Below are 20947 nucleotides of genomic sequence, written 5' to 3'. Positions count from 1 at the left end.
TTCTTCGGCAGCCGTACCCGGACCCGACGTCACCCACTTAAACAAAAACACTTCCTGATGCTTCCAACATTGGTGTCAAAACGACATTAATGCTCTACATACTACCTACCCCTACCTAACCCTGGTCCACATACTACCTACCCCTACCCCTACCTAACCCTGGTCCACATACTACCTACCCCTACCCCTACCTAACCCTGGTCCACATACTACCTACCCCTACCCCTACCCCTACCTAACCCTGGTCCACATACTACCCCTACCCCTACCCCTACCTAACCCTGGTCCACATACTACCTACCCCTACCCCTACCCGTACCTAACCCTGGTCCACATACTACCTACCCCTACCTAACCCTGGTCCACATACTACCTACCCCTACCCCTACCTAACCCTGGTCCACATATTACCTACCCCTACCCCTACCTAACCCTGGTCCACATATTACCTACCCCTACCTAACCCTGGTCCACATACTACCTACCCCTACACCTACCTAACCCTGGTCCACATACTACCTACCCCTACCCCTACCTAACCCTAGTCCACATATTACCTACCCCTACCTAACCCTGGTCCACATACTACCCACCCCTACCTAACCCTGGTCCACATTCTACCTACCCCTACACCTACCTAACCCTGGTCCACATACTACCTACCCCTACCTCACCCTGGTCCACATACTACCTACCCCTACATAACCCTAACTCGGGAAAGAAACTGAGGAAGTGACAGTCAGCCACCAATTGTGCAAGTTCTCCCACTTAAAAAGATGAGAGAGGCCTGTAATTTTCATCATAGGTACACACTTCAACTATGATAGACAAAATGAGAAGAAAAAAATCCAGAAAATCACATTGTACAATTTGTTATGAATTTATTTGCAAATTATTGTGAAAAATAAGTATTTGGTCAATAACAAAAGTTTTTCTCAATACTTTGTTATATACCCTTTGTTGGCAATGACAGAGGTCACTCAAAATAGGTAGGTTTTCACTCAAAATCTCACGATACATGGCCCCATTCATTCTTTCCTTTACACGGATCAGTCGTCCTGGTCCCTTTGCAGAAAAACAGCCCCAAAGCATGATGTTTCCACCCCCATGCTTCACAGAAGGTATGGTGTTCTTTGGATATAACTCAGCATTATTTGTCCTCCAAACACGACGAGTTTAGTTTTTACCAAAAAGTAATATTTTGGTTTCATCTGACCATATGACATTCTCCCAATCTTCTTCTGGATCATCCAAATGCTCTCTAGCAAACTTCAGACGGGCCTGGACATGTACTGGCTTAAGCAGGGGGACACGTCTGGCACTGCAGGATTTGAGTCCCTGGCGGTGTAGTGTGTTACTGATGGTAGGATTTGTTACTTTGGTCCCAGCTCTCTGCAGGTCATTCACTAGGTCCCTCCGTGTGGTTCTGGGATTTTTGCTCACCGTTCTTGTGATCATTTTGACCCCACGGGGTGAGATCTTGCGTTGGAGCCTCAGATCGAGGGAGATTATCAGTGGTCTTGTATGTCTTCCATTTCCTAATAATTGCTCCCACAGTTGATTTCTTCAAACCAAGCTGCTTACCTATTGCAGATTCAGTCTTCCCAGCCTGGTGCACGTCTACAATTTTGTTTCTGGTGTCTTTGACAGCTCTTTGGTCTTGGCCATAGTGGAGTTTGGAGTGTGACTGTTTGAGGTTGTGGACATGTGTCTTTTATACTGATAACAAGTTCAAACAGGTGCCATTAATACAGGTAACGAGTGGAGGACAGAGGAGCCTCTTAAAGAAGAAGTTACAGGTCTGTGAGAGCCAGAAATCTTGCTTGTTTGTACGTGACCAAATACTTATTTTCCACCATAATTTGCAAATAAATTCATTAAAAATCCTACAATGTGATTTTCTGGATTTTTTTTTCTCATTTTGTCTGTCATAGTTGAAGTGTACCTATCTCTATAGGCCTCTCTCATCTTTTTAAGTGGGAGAACTTGCACAATTGGTGGCTTACTAAATACTTTTTGCCCCACTGTATAGGGGGGTTACTTAATAACGTGATGGAGTCCAGTTGAGTCAGATGAAGCGTTGATGCGTGTAACGATGGTGGCAGGTGTGAGTAATGATAAGTAGCCTGGCGACCTTGAGCGCCAGAGAGGGGTCAGCAGATGTGACATAGCCAACGTACAATCATTGGATAACAAAATAGATGAGCTACGATCACAAATATCCTACCAACTGGACATTAACTGTAATGTCTTGTGTTTCACCGAGTCATGGCTGACATGAATAACATACAGCTGGCTGGGTTTTCGGTGCATCGGCAAGAATAAACAGCTGCCTCCGTTAAGCCTAGACGAGGTAAGATCACGAATATCCTACCAACGGGACATAAAAAACTGTAATATCCTATGCTTCACGGAATCATGGCTGAATAACGACATGGATATTCAGCTAGCGGGATACACGCTGCACCAGCAGGATAGAACAGCCCACACCAGTAAGACGGGGGGCGGACTGTGCATATTTGTAAACAACAGCTGGTGCACCAAATCTAAGGAAGTCTCTAGATTTTGCTCGCCTGAAGTACAATATATTGTGATAAACTGCAGGCCACACTACTTGCCTAGAGAGTTCTCAGCTATATTTTTCGTGGCTGTTTATTTACCACCACAGATAGATGCTGGCACTAAGACCGCACTCAATCAGCTGTATAAGGAAATAAGCAAACAGAAAACCACTCACCCAGAGGTGGCGCTCCTAATGGCCGGAGACTTTAATGCAGGGTAACTTAAATTAGTTCTACCAAATCTCTATCAACATGTTAAATGTGCAACAAGAGGGAAAAAATTCTAGATCACCTGTACTTCACACACAGAGACGCGTACAAAGCTCTCCCTCGCCCTCGATTTGATATATCCGACCACAACTCTATCCTCCTGATTCCTGCTTACAAGCAACAATTAAAGCAGGAAGCACCAGTGACTCAGTCAATAAGAAGTGGTCAGATGAAGCAGATGCTAAACTACAGGACTGCTTTGCTAGCACAGACAGGACATGTTCCGGGATTCTTCCGATGACATTGAGGAATACACCACATCAGTCACTGGCTTTAGCAATACGTGCATTGAGGACGTCGTCCCCACAGTGACTGTACGTACATACCCCAACCAGAAGCCATGGATTACAGGCAACATTCGCACTGAGCTAAAGGATAGAGCTGCCGCTTTCAAGGTGCGGGACTCTAACCCGGAAGCTTACAAGAAATCCCGCCATGCCCTGCGACGAACCATCAAACAGGCAAAGCGTCAATACAGGGCTAAGGTTGAATCATACCACACTGGCTCCGACACTCGTCGAAAGTGGCAGGGCTTGCAAACTATTACAGACTACAAAGGGAAGCACAGCCGCAAGCTTCCCAGTGACATGAGCCTACCAGACGAGCTAAATTACTTCTATGTTCGCTTTGAGGCAAGCAACACTGAAGCATGCATGAGAGCATCAGCTGTACCGTATGACTGATTGATCATGCTCTCCTTGGCCGATGTGAGTAAGACCTTTAAACAGGTCAACATCCACCAAGACGCAGGGCCAGACGGATTACCAGGACGTGTGTTCCCGAGCATGCGCTGACCAACTGGCAAGTGTCTTCACTGACATTTTCAACCTCTCCTTGACCGAGTCTGTAACACCAACATGTTTCAAGCTGACCACCATAGTCCCTGTGCCCATGAACACTAAGATAACCTGCCTAAATGACTACTCACGTCTGTAGCCATGAAGTGCTTTGAAAGGCTGGTCATGGCTCACATCAACAGCATCCTCGGAGACACCCTAGACCCACTCCAATTTGCGTAACGCCCAAACAGATCCACAGATGATGCAATCTCTATTGCTCTCCACACTGCCCTTTCACACCTGGACAAAAGGAACACCTATGTGAGAATGCTATACATTGACTACAGCTCAGCATTCAACACCATAGTGCCCTCAAAGCTCATCGTTAAAACAAGAACCCGGGGACTAAACACCTCCCTCTGCAACTGGATCCTGGACTTCCTGACGGGCTAACCCCAGGTGGTAAGGGTAGGTAATAACACATCCGCCACGCTAATGCTCAAAACGGGGGCCCCTCAGGGGTGCGTGTTCAGTCCCCTCCTTTACACTCATGACTGCATGGCCAGGTATGACTCCAACACCATCATTAAGTTTGCCGACGATACAATGGGTAGGGTTGATCACCGACAACGACGAGACTGCCTATAGGGAGGAGGTCAGAGACCTGGCCATGTTGTGCCAGGACAACAACCTCTCTCTCAACGTGATCAAGACAAAGGAGATGATTGTGGACTACAGAAAAAGGAGGACTGAGCACGCCCCCATTCTCATCAATGGGGCTGTAGTGGATTAGGTTGAGAGCTTCAAGTTCCTTGATGTCCACATCACCAACAAACGATCATGGTCCAACCACACCAAGACAGTCGTGAAGAGTGCACAACAAAGCCTGTTCCCCCACAGGAGACTGAAAAAGTTTGGCATTGGTCATCAGATCCTCAAAAGGTTCTACAGCTGCACCATCGAGAGCATCCTGACTGTTTTTTTATTTTATTTTTACTTATCTATTTTCTACTTAACACTTAATTTTCTTAAATCTGCATTGTTGGTTAAGGGCTTGTAAGTAAGCATTTCACTGTAAGGTCTACACCTGTTGTATTGGGCGCATGTGGCAAATAACATTTTATTTGTGTGTGTAGAAGTGTCTGCGGTTGGATCCCGAGGCAGCAGTGTGGAGCAGTAAGCAGCGTGTGTTAGTGACTCTAACACAGAGTCTGACTGATGTTCTGAATTACGGTCTGTTTCAACCGGCCTTCAACGGACGAGCTGGGAAGTTCCTAGACGAGGAACGACTGCTGAAAGACTACCCTCTACCCCCCATCACCCCTATTCCCTACCTAGAGGTACCCTCTACCCCATCACCCCTATTCCCTATCTAGAGGTACCCTCTACCCCCCATCACCCCTATTCCCTACCTAGAGGTACCCTCTACCCCCATCACCCCTATTCCCTATCTAGAGGTACCCTCTACCCCCATCACCCCTATTCCCTACCTAGAGGTACCCTCTACCCCCATCACCCCTATTCCCTACCTAGAGGTACCCTCTACCCCCATCACCCCTATTCCCTACCTAGAGGTACCCTACCCCCATCACCCCTATTCCCTACCTAGAGGTACCCTCTACCCCCATCACCCCTATTCCCTACCTCTAGAGGTACCCTCTACCCCCATCACCCCTATTCCCTACTAGAGGTACCCTCTACCCCCATCACCCCTATTCCCTATACCTAGAGGTACCCTCTACCCCCCATCACCCCTATTCCCTATCTAGAGGTACCCTCTACCCCCATCACCCCTATTCCCTATCTAGAGGTACCCTCTACCCCCATCACCCCTATTCCCTATCTAGAGGTACCCTCTACCCCCATCACCCCTATTCCCTATCCTAGAGGTACCCTACCCCCATCACCCCTATTCCCTATCTAGAGGTACCCTCTCACCCCCATCACCCCTATTCCCTATCTAGAGGTACCCTCTACCCCCATCACCCCTATTCCCCTAGAGGTACCCTCTACCCCCCATCACCCCTATTCCCTACCTAGAGGTACCCTCTACCCCCATCACCCCTATTCCCTATCTAGAGGTACCCTCTACCCCCATCACCCCTATTCCCTATCTAGAGGTACCCTCTACCCCCATCACCCCTATTCCCTATCTAGAGGTTCCCTCTACCCCCATCACCCCTATTCCCTATCTAGAGGTACCCTCTACCCCCATCACCCCTATTCCCTATCTAGAGCTACCCTCTACCCCCATCACCCCTATTCCCTATCTAGAGGTACCCTCTACCCCCATCACCCCTATTCCCTTCCTAGAGGTACCCTCTACCCCCATCACCCCTATTCCCTATCTAGAGGTACCCTCTACCCCCATCACCCCTATTCCCTATCTAGAGGTACCCTCTACCCCCATCACCCCTATTCCCTATCTAGAGGTACCCTCTACCCCCATCACCCCTATTCCCTGCCTAGAGGTACCCTCTACCCCCATCACCCCTATTCCCTATCTAGAGGTACCCTCTACCCCCATCACCCCTATTCCCTGCCTAGAGGTACCCTCTACCCCCATCACCCCTATTCCCTATCTAGAGCTACCCTCTACCCCCATCACCCCTATTCCCTGCCTAGAGGTACCCTCTACCCCCCATCACCCCTATTCCCTGCCTAAAGGGACCCTCTACCCCATCACCCCTATTCCCTATCTAGAGGTACCCTCTACCCCATCACTCTCATTCCCTATCTAGAGGTACCCTCTACCCCATCACCCCAATTCCCTATCTAGAGCTACCCTCTACACACTACGCCCTATACCATACCATACCTACACCCTAAAACCTAGACACCACTACCTACACCACTACCTATACCTACACCCTACAACCTAGACACCACTACCTACACCACTACCTATACCATACATTCAACCTAAATGCTGAAACTAAAATTGTTTTAACTCATAGGGCTGTGTGTGTGTGTGTGTGTGTGTGTGTGTGTGTGTGTGTGTGTGTGTGTGTGTGTGTGTGTGTGTGTGTGTGTGTGTGTGTGTGTGTGTGTGTGTGTGTGTGTGTGTGTGTGTGTGTGTGTGTGTGTGTGTGTGTGTGTGTGTGTGTGTGTGTGTGTGATTGTAGTTTCGCTATAAGAGGCGTGTTTACACTCAGAGCTATGTGGACGACAAGCAGCTAGCAAAGCTCCATACCAAGGTAAGACCACACACACACACACAGACACAGACACACACACAGATACAGACACAGATACAGACATGCATACGCACACGCGCACACAGACAGACACACACACACACACACACTAACGTGCCAGCCCTACTCTCGCTGTCCCTTTCTCTGTCTCTCAGGCCAACCTTAAGAAGTTCATGGAGTATGTTTATCAGCTCAGCGTTGACAAAGTCTCCAGGTTCTTGGAGAAAGGCCTTGATCCTAATTTTCATGATGCAGACACAGGAGGTGAGGAAACACACACACACACACACACACACACACACACACACACACACACCCTCAGTGTCTGAAAGTGAGTGATATCTATCCCTCACGACTAAGCCTCAGTATTTTTCTATCTGAATGTGTGTGTTTATAGAATGCCCCCTGACCCTGGCGGTTCAGCTAGAGGGCAGTTCAGAGCTGATTAAAGTTCTGAGGAGTGGAGGAGCTCACCTGGACTTCAGGACTAGAGACGGAATCACAGCGCTGCACAGAGCTGTTCTCTCTAGGAACCACACAGCACTCACAGTGAGTACGCACACACACACACACACACACACATGCATACACACCCCTGTGTGTTTCTGTTTTAAGCATAATGTGTGTGTGTGTTGCAGACTGTGTTGGACCTGGGTGCGTCTCCAGACTATAGGGACAGTCGTGGGTTAACTCCGTTGTACCACTGTGCCATGGTGGGGGGAGACCCGTACTGCTGTGAACTGCTGCTGCATGAACACGCTGTCATAGGCAGCACCGACGAGAATGGCTGGCAGGAGATCCACCAGGTAAAACACACACAGACACACCAAGGTTATTATAGTTGTGTGTTTTTAGATGTCTTTTTTGTTCTAGAAATTCAGATTTTAATTTGAAATTAATTTGGTTTGTTTGTTTTCAGATCCACTTGACCAGTTTGTAATTAGTTTGTTTTTCTGAAAACTTAGTTAACTAATTAAACATTTTCTATGTACTTTTTCTATTATTTTGTTGAATTAGGAATATTTACCTTTCTCTGGTCATAGGAGTAACAACATGAATTAGGAATATTGTCCTTTCTCTGGTCATAGGAGTAACAACATCTTACGTGTTTTAAGTCATGTCTCTGCCATTATGACTGCAAGCCGAGACAAGTGTTCTTGAATCAGAAAAGTCTGTTGACCACTGCTCTACACTATACAGTACGTTGCTTTTTTGTCACAGAAACAGAAATTAGGCAAGATGGCGCCGACAGAGAGGGCTGCCTCGCTTCTAGTCCTTAGGAAACTTTGCAGTATTTTTTTAATGTATTGGATATCAGAGCGACGTCAAATTACTAGAACTATGACCAGGAATACGACCAGAAATATGACTTTCCCGAAGCGGATCCTTTGTCCGAACCATCCAGGGCATTTGAACTGATTCCGAAGGCCAACCCAAAACAACGCTGCCAGAGAAGAGGTAGACGAAGCGGTCTTCTGAGGCGCGTGTACCACCCACCCACCGCTTCCGAGTATATTACTCGCTAATGTCCAGTCTCTAGATAACAAGGTAGACGAAATTAGGGCAAAGGTTGTTTTCCAGAGAGACATCAGGGATTGTAACATACTCTGTTTCACGGACACATGGCTCTCTGGGTATATGCTGTTGGAGTCTCTCCAGGAAGAAGAAGGGCAGGGGTGTATGTTTCATGATTAACAACTCATGGTGTAATTGTGACAACATACAGGAACTCCTTTTGTTCACCTGACCTAGAATTCCTCACATTCAAATGCTGACCGTATTATCTCCCAAGGGAATTCTCCTCGGACGGCATCCCCAGCCGCGTCCTCAGAGCATGCGCAGACCAGCTGGTTTCTGTAGCAAATATTAAGTTCTGCTTTTCTGATGTATCAAATACTTATGTCATGCAATAAAATGCAAATTAATTACTTAAAAATCATACAATGTGATTTTCTGTATTATTGTTTTAGATTCCATCTCTCACAGTTGAAGTGTACCTATGATAAAAATTACAGACCTCTACATGCTTTGTAAGTAGGAAAAGCTGCAAAATCGGCAGTGTATCAAATACTTGTTCTCCCCACTGTATATCCCCCTCAAGCCGATACCACGATGGCCCTCAAGGAACTTCACTGGACTTTATGCAAACTGGCAACCATATATCCTGAGCTGCATTTATTGTAGCTGGGGATTTTAAGGCTACCTAAATTCTACCAGCATATTGACTGTAGCACTCAAGCTGGAAATACACAGATCACTGCTACTCTAACTTCCCAGATGCATACAAGCTCCCCCCCCACTCTCCGTTCGGCAAATCTGACCACGACTCCATTTTGCTCCTCCCTTCCTATAGGCAGAAACTCAAACAGGATGTACCCGTGCTAAGGACTATTCAACGCTGGTCTGACCAATCGGAAACCACGCTTCAAGATTGTTTTGATCACACGGACTGGGACATGTTCCGGGTAGCCTCAGGGAATAATATTGACGTATACGCTGATTCGGTGAGTGAGTTTATAAGGAAGTGTGAGAAGATGAACCTACCATGACTATTAAAACCTACCAGAAACCGTGGATAGATGGCGACATTCGCGCAAAACTGAAAGCGCGAACCTCAAAGTTTAACAATGGGAAGGTGACTGGGAATATGGCCGAATACAAACAGTGTAGTTATTCCCTCTACAAGGCTATCAAACAAGTGACATTTCAGTATAGAGACAAAGTGGAGTCGCAATGCAACGGTCCAGACACGAGACGTATGTGGCAGGGTCTACAGACAATCACAGATTACAAAAAGAAAACCAGCCACGTCACGGACAACGACGTCTTGCTTCCAGACAAACTAAACACCTTTGCACGCTTTGAGGATAATACAGTGCCACCGACGTGGCCCGCTACCAAGGACTATGGGCTCTCCTCCTCCGTGGCCAACGTGATTATTAAGACATTTAAATGTGTTAACCTTCCAAATCTGCTGACCTAGATGGCATCCCCAGCCGCGTCCTCAGAGCATGCGCAGACCAGCTGGCTGGTGCGCTTATGGACATATTTAATCGCTCCCTATCCCAGTCTGCTGTCCCCACATGCTTCAAGATGGCCACCATTGTTCCTGTACCCAAGAATGCAAAAGTATCTGAACTAAATTACTTTAGAGGTAGCACTCACCTCTGTCATCATGAAGTGCTTTGAGAGACTAGTCAAGGATCATATCACCTCCACCTTACCTGTCACCCTAGACCCACTTCAAATTGCTTACCGCCCCAACAGGTCCACAGACGATGCAATCACCATCCCACTGCACACTGCCCTAACCCACCTGGACAAGAGGAATACCTATGTAAGAATGCTGTTCATTGACTATAGCTCAGCATTCAACACCAGAGTACCCTCCAAGCTCATCATTAAGCTGGAGGCCCTGGGTCTCTGGTTCGCCGCTGTGTGCAATTTGGTCCTGGACTTCCTGACGGGCCGCCCCCTGGTGGTGAAGGTAGGAAACAACATCTCAACTCTGGGGCCCCACAAGGGTGTGTTCTCAGCCCTCTCCTGTACTCCCTGTTCACCCATGACTGCGTGGCCATGCACACCTCCTACTCGATCATCAAGTTTGCAGACGACACAACAGTAGTGGGCTTGATTACCAACAGCGACGACACAGCCTACAGGGAGGAGGTGAGGGCACTCCGAGTGTGGTGTCAGGAAAACAACCTCTCAGTCAACGTCAACAAAACAAAGGAGATGATCGTGGACTTCAGGAAACAGCAGAAGGAGCACCCCCCTATCCACAGTGCCTTTTCAACCTCAGAAGGCTGAAGATATTTGGCTTGTCACCTAAAATACTCACAAACTTTTACAGATGCACATATGAGAGCATCCTGTCAGGCTGTACATACAGACTTGACATCACTGGCCACTTTAACAAATGGATCATGTTTACATATCTTGCATTACTCATCTCAAATCTAAAAACTGTATTTTATACCATCTATTGTATCTTGTCTATGCCGCCCTGTCGTTATTTATATACATTTATATGTATATATTCTTATTCCATTCCTTTACTTAGATTTGTGTGTATTAAGTAGTAGTTGTGGAATTGTTAGATTACATGTTAGATATTACTGCACTGTCGGAACTAGAAGCACAAGCATTTCTCTACACTCACATTAACATCTGTTATCCATGTGGTGTATGTGACCATTAACATCTGTTATCCATGTGACCATTAACATCTGTTATCCATGTGGTGTATGTGTCCATTAACATCTGTTATCCATGTGGTGTATGTGACCAATAACATCTGTTATCCATGTGGTGTATGTGACCATTAACATCTGTTATCCATGTGTCCATTAACATCTGTTATCTATGTGGTGTATGTGTCCATTAACATCTGTTATCTATGTGGTGTATGTGTCCATTAACATCTGTTATCCATGTGGTGTATGTGACCATTAACATCTGCTAACCATGTGGTGTATGTGACCATTAACATCTGTTATCCATGTGGTGTATGTGACCATTAACATCTGTTATCCATGTGTCCATTAACATCTGTTATCTATGTGGTGTATGTGTCCATTAACATCTGTTATCCATGTGGTGTATGTGACCATTAACATCTGTTATCCATGTGGTGTATGTGACCATTAACATCTGTTATCCATGTGGTGTATGTGACCATTAACATCTGTTATCTATGTGGTGTATGTGTCCATTAACATCTGTTATCCATGTGTCCATTAACATCTGTTATCTATGTGGTGTATGTGACCATTAACATCTGTTATCCATGTGACCATTAACATCTGTTATCCATGTGGTGTATGTGACCATTAACATCTGTTATCCATGTGGGGTATGTGACCATTAACATCTGTTATCCATGTGGTGTATGTGACCATTAACATCTCATTTGTTTTGGAACTATTAGACTTTTATCATTCAGGAAATGTGGAAGTGATTTCTTGGTGACTCAACCTTCTCCTCTCCTGAGCCAGTTAGGGTTAGCCTAAGGGTTAGGGTTAGCCTAAGGGTTAGGGTTAGCCTAAGGGTTAGGGTCAGCCTAAGGGTTAGGGTCAGCCTAAGGGTTAGGGTTAGAGTTAGGATTAGCCTAAGGGTTAGGATTAGCCTAATGTTAGGATTAGCCTAAGGGTTAGGGTTAGCCTAAGGGTTAGGGTTAGCCTAAGGGTTAGGGTTAGAGTTAGGGTTAGCCTAACCCTAACCCTTGGTGACTCGACCTTCTCCTCTCCCGAGCCAGTTGTGGAGTTGCAGCGATGAGACAAGATTGTAATTACCAGAAATTAATGAATAATAAATAAATGAATTAAAATTGGCATATAGACTTCTTTGGTCGACCATGGTGAGGCCTGTTCTGAGTGGAACCTGTCCAGTTAAACCGCTGTATGGTCTTGGCCACCGTGCTGCAGCTCAGTTTCAGGGTCTTGGTAATCTTCTTATATCCCAGGCCATCTTTATGTAGAGCAACAATTCTTTTTGTCAGATCCTCAGAGAGGTCTTTGCCATGAGGTGCCATGTTGAACTTCCAGTGAACAGTCAGTATGAGGGAGTGTGAGAGCGATGACACCAAATTTAACACACCTGCTCCCCATTCACACCTGAGACCTTGTAACACTAACGAGTCACATGACACCGGTGAGGGAAAATGGCTAATTGGGCCCAATTTAGACATTTTCACTTAGGGGTGTACTCACTTTTGTTGCCAGCGGTTTAGACATGAATGGCTGTGTGTTGAGTTATTTTGAGGGGACAGCAAATTTACACTGTTATACAAGCTGTACACTCCCTACTTTACATTGTAGCAACGTGTCATGTCTTCAGTGTTGTCACATGAAAAGGTATACTCAAATATTTACAAAAATGTGAGGGGTGTACTCACTTTTGTGATATACTGTATATGTGATTCTGCACGGGTGCCCTTCACACTGCCACAACGTGGTATCTGTATGTGTATCTACACGGTGCCCTTCACACTGCCACAACGTGGTATCTATATGTGATTCTTCACACTGCCACAACGTGGTATCTATATGTGTATCTACACAGTGCCCTTCACACTGCCACAACGTGGTATCTATATGTGATTCTACACAGTGCCCTTCACACTGCCACAACGTGGTATCTATATGTGATTCTATGGGACAAAACAGTGGAGAAGTTAAGCCTCATGCTTCAACGCTCCTGGTAATTGCAGAAATTAACCTACTGTTTACTACATGGATCTACGTCAGCGGTCACCTACCTTTTCTGAATAAAGTTCACGCTCGGAGTCAAAATGCAAGCCGCCATCTACTGATTAAAAAGCGTAAGCCTATGCAACATTAACCAATTAAAAACAGTTTACTGCAATGAGGTCTGTGCAGTAGGCTATAGACCCAGTACATTATCCCTGCATATTGGCTATGCTCAGTAGGCTATAGGCCCAGTACATTATCCCTGCATATTGGCTATGCTCAGTAGGCTATAGGCCCAGTACATTATCCCTGCATATTGGCTATGCTCAGTAGGCTATAGGCCCAGTACATTATCCCTGCATATTGGCTATGCTCAGTAGGCTATAGGCCCAGTACATTATCCCTGCATATTGGCTATGCTCAGTAGGCTATAGGCCCAGTACATTATCCCTGCATATTGGCTATGCTCAGTAGGCTATAGGCCCAGTACATTATCCCTGCATATTGGCTATGCTCAGTAGGCCCGGTACATTATCCCTGCATATTGGCTATGCTCAGTAGGCTATAGGCCCAGTACATTATCCCTGAATATTGGCTATGCTCAGTAGGATATAGGCCCAGTACATTATCCCTGCATATTGGCTGTGCTCAGTAGGCTATAGACCCAGTACATTAGCCCTGCATATTGGCTATGCTCAGTAGGCTATAGACCCAGTACATTATCCCTGCATATTGGCTATGCTCAGTAGGCTATAGACCCAGTACATTATCCCTGCATATTGGCTATGCTCAGTAGGCCCAGTACATTATCCCTGCATATTGGCTATGCTCAGTAGGCTATAGACCCAGTACATTATCCCTACATATTGGCTATGCTCAGTAGCCTATAGACACAATACATTATCCCTGCATATTGGCTATGCTCAGTAGGCTATAGGCTGCCTCTCACCCGACTCAGCGTCCCTCTGCCATCCTTCCCTCCACTGAGAAAAGGGGACACAGTCTTCCAGCTGATGGTCAGTCTGAGGGGAGGGAGGGGGCAGCGGTGAGGCTGCCTCTCACCCGACTCAGCGTCCCTCTGCCATCCTTCCCTCCACTGAGAAAAGGGGACACAGTCTTCCAGCTGATGGCGAAACTCAAGTCGCACTGCATTATTTCTGCCTCATGCGCTAATTAATGTTGTTACTCCTATGACCAGAGAAAGTTTAATATTCCTTTCTTTATAACAGACAAAAGCCAGGGCCAGCGGTCTAAGGCCAGCGGTCTAAGGTCTGAGGCCTAAGGTCTAAGGTCTGTGGTCTAAGGTCTGAGGTCTGAGGTCTGAGGTCTAAGGTCTAAGGTCTAAGGTCTAAGGTCTAAGGTCTGAGGTCTGAGGTCTGAGGTCTGAGGTCTAAGGTCTAAGGTCTGTGGTCTGAGGTCTGAGGTCTGAGGCCTAAGGTCTAAGGTCTGTGGTCTGAGGTCTGAGGTCTGAGGTCTAAGGTCTAAGGTCTAAGGCCTGAGGTCTAAGGCCTGAGGTCTAAGGTCTAAGGCCTGAGGTCTAAGGTCTAAGGTTTGAGGTCTAAGGTCTGAGGCCTAAGGTCTAAGGTCTAAGGCCTAAGGTCTGAGGTCTGAGGTCTAAGGTCTGAGGTCTAAGGTCTAAGGTCTAAGGTCTAAGGTCTGAGGTCTGAGGTCTGAGGTCTAAGGTCTAAGGTCTAAGGTCTGAGGTCTGAGGTCTAAGGTCTAAGGTCTAAGGCCTAAGGTCTAAGGCCTAAGGCACTGCATTGCAGTGTTGCGGCGTCTCAACTGGCCGGGACCCGGAGTCCCATAGGGCGGCGCACAATTGGCCCAGCGTCGTCCGGGTTAGGGGAGGGTTTGGCAGGGAGGGCTTTACTTGGATCATCGTGCTCTAGCGACTCCTTGTGGCGGGTCGGGCGCCTGCAGGCTGACTTCGGTCGTCATTCGGATGGTGACACATTGGTGCAGCTGGCTCCCGGGTTAAGAGGAGAGCGGCTTGGCGGGTCATGTTTCAGAGGAGGCATGACTCGACCTTCTACTCTCCCGAGCCCGTTGGGGAGTTGCAGCAATGAGACAAGATCGTAATATCTCAAAATTGGAGAGACCACTTTGAAATACTCATTCATTACAGCTGCAGTGCTGATTTTAGGATGTGGAAGTTGGCAAAATGTGCATTTTATGGCTTATAAAGGTGTTGAATAAAGTGTTGACAGGCTGAATAACAACTTAAACATGAAAACATTAGCTCGGTGCTGTATTTGTTGAGTCTTTCTACTCATGGTTTTAGTTTTTACATCTCACAGTATCAACTTTGCTGTGAGTTCAAGGCTTCTTTTTACAGTCAATGGCTTGAGGAAACTGTGCAGACAAGGTGTTCTGAGCTATCTGATTGGCCAATTGATTTCTATCTTTTGACTATTTAAAAGGTTAAAAATGGAAACACTTTGCCTTACCGGCGCTAGGGCTGCTGAATCAAGTGCACCCACAGCCAACAGCACTGTAGGTGCACTGCTGAATCAAGTGCACCTACCGCCAACAGCACTAGGACTGCCGAATCAAGTGCACCCACAGCTAATGGCACTAGGGCTGCTGAATCAAGTGCACCCACAGCTAATGGCACTAGGGCTGCTGAATCAAGTGCACCCACAGTCATCATCACTAGGGCTGCTGAATCAAGTGCACCCACGGCCAACATCACTAGGGATGCTGAATCAAGTGCACCCACAGCCAACATCACTAGGGCTGCTGAATCAAGTGCACCCACAGCCAACACCACTAGGACTGCTGAATCAAGTGCACCTACCGCCAACAGCACTAGGACTGCTGAATCAAGTGCACCCACAGTTAACATCACTAGGGCTGCTGAATCAAGTGCACCCACAGCCAACATCACAAGGGATGCTGAATCAAGTGCACCCACAATCAACATCACTAGGGCTGCTGAATCAAGTGCACCCACAGCCAACACCACTAGGACTGCTGAATCAAGTGCACCTACCGCCAACAGCACTAGGACTGCTGAATCAAGTGCACCCATAGCCAACATCACTAGTGCTACTGAATCAAGTGCACCCACAGCCAACAGTGCCAAACAAATAAAACCAATATGAATGCAAGGCTTTACAGTTGGGATTTTTACAAAAATGTTTTGGTGATCGACTAGGAATGCCTTGGAGAACGGTTGGAGACCACTGGTGTAGAGAATCATTGTACTAAATTAATCTCTAAACTTCTGTGTCTCTTCAATAACCAAAAACATTGTCCTTTCACTTGTTGGAAAGAACAAGACGCAAAAATGAAACTTAAGAATGGGAAGCATAGAAGAAGTGCACATAGAATAGATCTACCGCTTCGTAGATTTGCTTTCAATGAGTCACATATCTATAACTTCTATTTCTATGTGAATTTGGGGTCACCCAAAAAAAGGGACATATTACAAACCTCACGCAGAGACATACAAATGGTATCCGCAAGTTCATCTGACTCTGGGGAATTAGGTAAAGGAAACTCCTGAAGAATCTATTTCATCAAAAGGCATTCCCACCCTGTTGTCTACAAAAACATGGGAAGATTAGATCATCTATGTGACAGGTTGTTTCTCTCCAGGCATGTCGTCATGGGAACGTGCAGCACCTGGAACATCTGCTGTTTTACGGAGCCGATATGAGCTCTCAGAATGCCTCAGGGAACACTGCCCTGCACCTGTGTGGTCTATACAACCAGGTAACACTACACCTGTGTGGTCTATACAACCAGGTAACACTACACCTGTGTGGTCTATACAACCAGGTAATACTACCCCTGTGTGGTCTATACTACCAGGTAACACTACACCTGTGGTCTATACAACCAGGTAACACTACACCTGTGTGGTCTATATAACCAGGTAACACTACACCTGTGTGGTCTATATAACCAGGTAACACTACACCTGTGTGGTCTATACAACCAGGTAACACTACACCTGTGTGGTCTATATAACCAGGTAACACTACACCTGTGTGGTCTATACAACCAGGTAACACTACACCTGTGGTCTATACAACCAGGTAACACTACACCTGTGGTCTATACAACCAGGTAACACTACACCTGTGTGGTCTATACAACCAGGTAACACTACACCTGTGGTCTATACAACCAGGTAACACTACACCTGTGGTCTATACAACCAGGTAACACTACACCTGTGGTCTATACAACCAGGTAACACTACACCTGTGTGGTCTATATAACCAGGTAACACTACACCTGTGTGGTCTATACAACCAGGTAACACTACACCTGTGGTCTATACAACCAGGTAACACTACACCTGTGTGGTCTATACAACCAGGTAACACTACACCTGTGTGGTCTATACAACCAGGTAACACTACACCTGTGTGGTCTATACAACCAGGTAACACTACACCTGTGTGGTCTATACAACCAGGTAATACTACACCTGTGTGGTCTATACAACCAGGTAACACTACACCTGTGTGGTCTATACAACCAGGTAACACTACACCTGTGTGGTCTATACAACCAGGTAACACTACACCTGTGTGGTCTATACAACCAGGTAATACTACACCTGTGTGGTCTATACAACCAGGTAACACTACACCTGTGTGGTCTATACAACCAGGTAACACTACACCTGTGGTCTATACAACCAGGTAACACTACACCTGTGTGGTCTATATAACCAGGTAACACTACCCCTGTGTGGTCTATACAACCAGGTAACACTACACCTGTGGTCTATACAACCAGGTAACACTACACCTGTGTGGTCTATACAACCAGGTAACACTACACCTGTGTGGTCTATACAACCAGGTAACACTACACCTGTGTGGTCTATACAACCAGGTAACACTACACCTGTGTGGTCTATACAACCAGGTAATACTACACCTGTGTGGTCTATACAACCAGGTAACACTACACCTGTGGTCTATACAACCAGGTAACACTACACCTGTGTGGTCTATACAACCAGGTAACACTACACCTGTGTGGTCTATACAACCAGGTAACACTACACCTGTGTGGTCTATACAACCAGGTAACACTACACCTGTGTGGTCTATACAACCAGGTAACACTACACCTGTGTGGTCTATACAACCAGGTAACACTACACCTGTGTGGTCTATACAACTAGGTAACACTACACCTGTGTGGTCTATACAACCAGGTAATACTACACCTGTGTGGTCTATACAACCAGGTAATACTACACCTGTGTTGTCTATACAACCAGGTAACACTACACCTGTGGTCTATACAACCAGGTAACACTACACCTGTGTGGTCTATACAACCAGGTAACACTACACCTGTGTGGTCTATACAACCAGGTAACACTACACCTGTGTGGTCTATACAACCAGGTAACACTACACCTGTGGTCTATACAACCAGGTAACACTACACCTGTGGTCTATACAACCAGGTAACACTACACCTGTGTGGTCTATACAACCAGGTAATACTACACCTGTGTGGTCTATACAACCAGGTAACACTACACCTGTGTGGTCTATACAACCAGGTAACACTACACCTGTGTGGTCTATACAACCAGGTAATACTACACCTGTGTGGTCTATACAACCAGGTAATACTACCCCTGTGTGGTCTATACAACCAGGTAATACTACACCTGTGTGGTCTATACAACCAGGTAACACTACACCTGTGTGGTCTATACAACCAGGTAACACTACACCTGTGTGGTCTATACAACCAGGTAATACTACACCTGTGTGGTCTATACAACCAGGTAACACTACACCTGTGTGGTCTATACAACCAGGTAACACTACACCTGTGTGGTCTATACAACCAGGTAATACTACACCTGTGTGGTCTATACAACCAGGTAACACTACACCTGTGTGGTCTATACAACCAGGTAATACTACACCTGTGTGGTCTATACAACCAGGTAACACTACACCTGTGTGGTCTATACAACCAGGTAACACTACACCTGTGTGGTCTATACAACCAGGTAACACTACACCTGTGTGGTCTATACAACCAGGTAACACTACACCTGTGTGGTCTATACAACCAGGTAATACTACACCTGTGTGGCCTATACAACCAGGTAAGCAGGGCTGTTATGTGTGCCTGACTGTGATGTTTCCTTTCTCAGGACGGCTGTGCCAGAGTTCTGCTGTTCAGAGGAACAAATAAAGACATTAAGAACTACAACAACCAAACAGCTTTTCAGGTAATGACCTACAACACAGAATGCAGTGTGATTTGGTATAGTGTTAATGCTTGTTTCTGACAATGGTTCACTGTGGATCCAAATAGAAAGATATATGTGTGTGTGTAGGTGGCCATCATTGCTGGGAATTTTGACCTGGCAGAGATCATTAAGATCCATAAGGCCTCAGACGTAGGTGAGTCCATCCTGGACCCTGTGTGTTAATGTCTGTGTTTAACCACGGGGAACCCTAACCCTTCTCTGTGTGTTAATGTCTGTGTTTAACCATGTGGAACCCTAACCCTTCTCTGTGTGTTAATGTCTGTGTTTAACCATGTGGAACCCTAACCCTTCTCTGTGTGTTAATGTCTGTGTTTAACCATGTGGAACCCTAACCCTTCTCTGTGTGTTAATGTCTGTGTTTAACCATGTGGAACCCTAACCCTTCTCTGTTTCTCAGTGCCTTTCAGAGAGAGCCCTTCCTATTCCTCAAAGCGCCGACGTCTGGGTGGGGCCAATAATGTTGGTGTGTGTGGCTCATCATCTCCCCGTTATCTGATTCGCTCAGCCAGCGACAACGCTCTGGAAAGCCCCGCCTCTTCTTCCCCCGGCCCCTCCCTCCACAGCCTGGAGAACACAAACACTTCCAACCGGCAGGCAGACACACACAGCCTTCGCAGACAGACACGGCGCCTCAGGTACACACGCAGCTGTCGCAGACAGACACGGCACCTCAGATACACACGCAGCTGTCGCAGACAGACACAGTGCCTCAGGTGCACAGACAGCCTTCGCAGACAGACTTGGCGCCTCAGGTGCACAGACAGCCTTCGCAGACAGACACGGCGCCTCAGGTACACACACAGCGGTCGCAGACAGACACGGCGCCTCAGATACACACACAGACTTCGCAGACAGACACGTCGCCTCAGGTACACACACAGCCTTCGCAGGCAGACATGGCACCTCAGATACACACACAGCCTTCGTAGGCAGACACGGCGCCTCAGGTACACACACAGCCTTCGCAGGCAGACTCGGCGCCTCAGATACACACACAGACACACACAGACCGACCGACAGAGACACACAGACAGACACACAGACAGACAGGCAGGCAGGGCAGACAGGCAGACAGGCAGACAGACACACAGACGTATACACACACAGGCAGACAAACAGAGATACACACCTGCCTGCGTGCTTGTGTGTGTGTCTGTGTGTCCGTGCTTGTGTGTGTATGTCTGTGTGTCCATGCTTATGTGTGTGTATGTCTGTGTGTGCGCGTGCGTGCGTGTGTATGTCTGTGTTTTCATGTGTGTTTGTATAGCCCTAGTGGCAGGCTACAGAGGGACCCCAGCCCGCCCCCATCTCCCCCCAGCCCAGTGCAGCATGGGAAACGTAGGCTGTACAGCGCCGTGCCGGGGAGGACGTTCATCGCTACCCGCTCTCACACACCGCAGGGCCCCGGAGAGATCAGCCTGCATCGTGGGGAGAGGGTCAAAGGTCAGACACTCCTCTCTCTCCAATCGGCTGTCTTTCCACACTGTCCAATTTGCTGTCTCCTCCTCACTGTCCAATCAGTTGTTAGAGGAACCAGCAGACAGGGACAGGGTTAGAGGAACTAACAGACAGGGAACTAACAGACAGGGTTAGAGGAACTAACAGACAGGGAACTAACAGACAGACAGGATTAGAGGAACCAACAGACAGGGTTAGAGGAACTAACAGACAGGGAACTAAC

The 20947-nt window shown here is 46.9% G+C and overlaps 1 protein-coding gene across 1 annotated transcript in view; it reads left to right on the top strand.

Moving 5' to 3' along the window:
* Window positions 1–20947, top strand: part of shank3b (SH3 and multiple ankyrin repeat domains 3b) — a 74462-nt gene that overhangs the window by 6451 nt on the left and 47064 nt on the right. Inside the window, 10 exon segments of the mRNA XM_042317315.1 lie at window positions 4747–4950; window positions 6736–6807; window positions 6963–7071; window positions 7205–7356; window positions 7446–7613; window positions 16599–16715; window positions 19147–19224; window positions 19333–19399; window positions 19664–19901; window positions 20534–20709. Coding sequence (XP_042173249.1) covers window positions 4747–4950; window positions 6736–6807; window positions 6963–7071; window positions 7205–7356; window positions 7446–7613; window positions 16599–16715; window positions 19147–19224; window positions 19333–19399; window positions 19664–19901; window positions 20534–20709 — 1381 coding nt within the window.

This window comes from Oncorhynchus tshawytscha, unplaced genomic scaffold (genome assembly GCF_018296145.1).
Source record: "Oncorhynchus tshawytscha isolate Ot180627B unplaced genomic scaffold, Otsh_v2.0 Un_contig_4370_pilon_pilon, whole genome shotgun sequence".
NCBI lineage: Eukaryota > Metazoa > Chordata > Actinopteri > Salmoniformes > Salmonidae > Oncorhynchus > Oncorhynchus tshawytscha.
The sequence above is the reverse complement of the archived record's forward strand: the minus strand, read 5'-3'. Positions and strand labels throughout refer to the sequence as shown.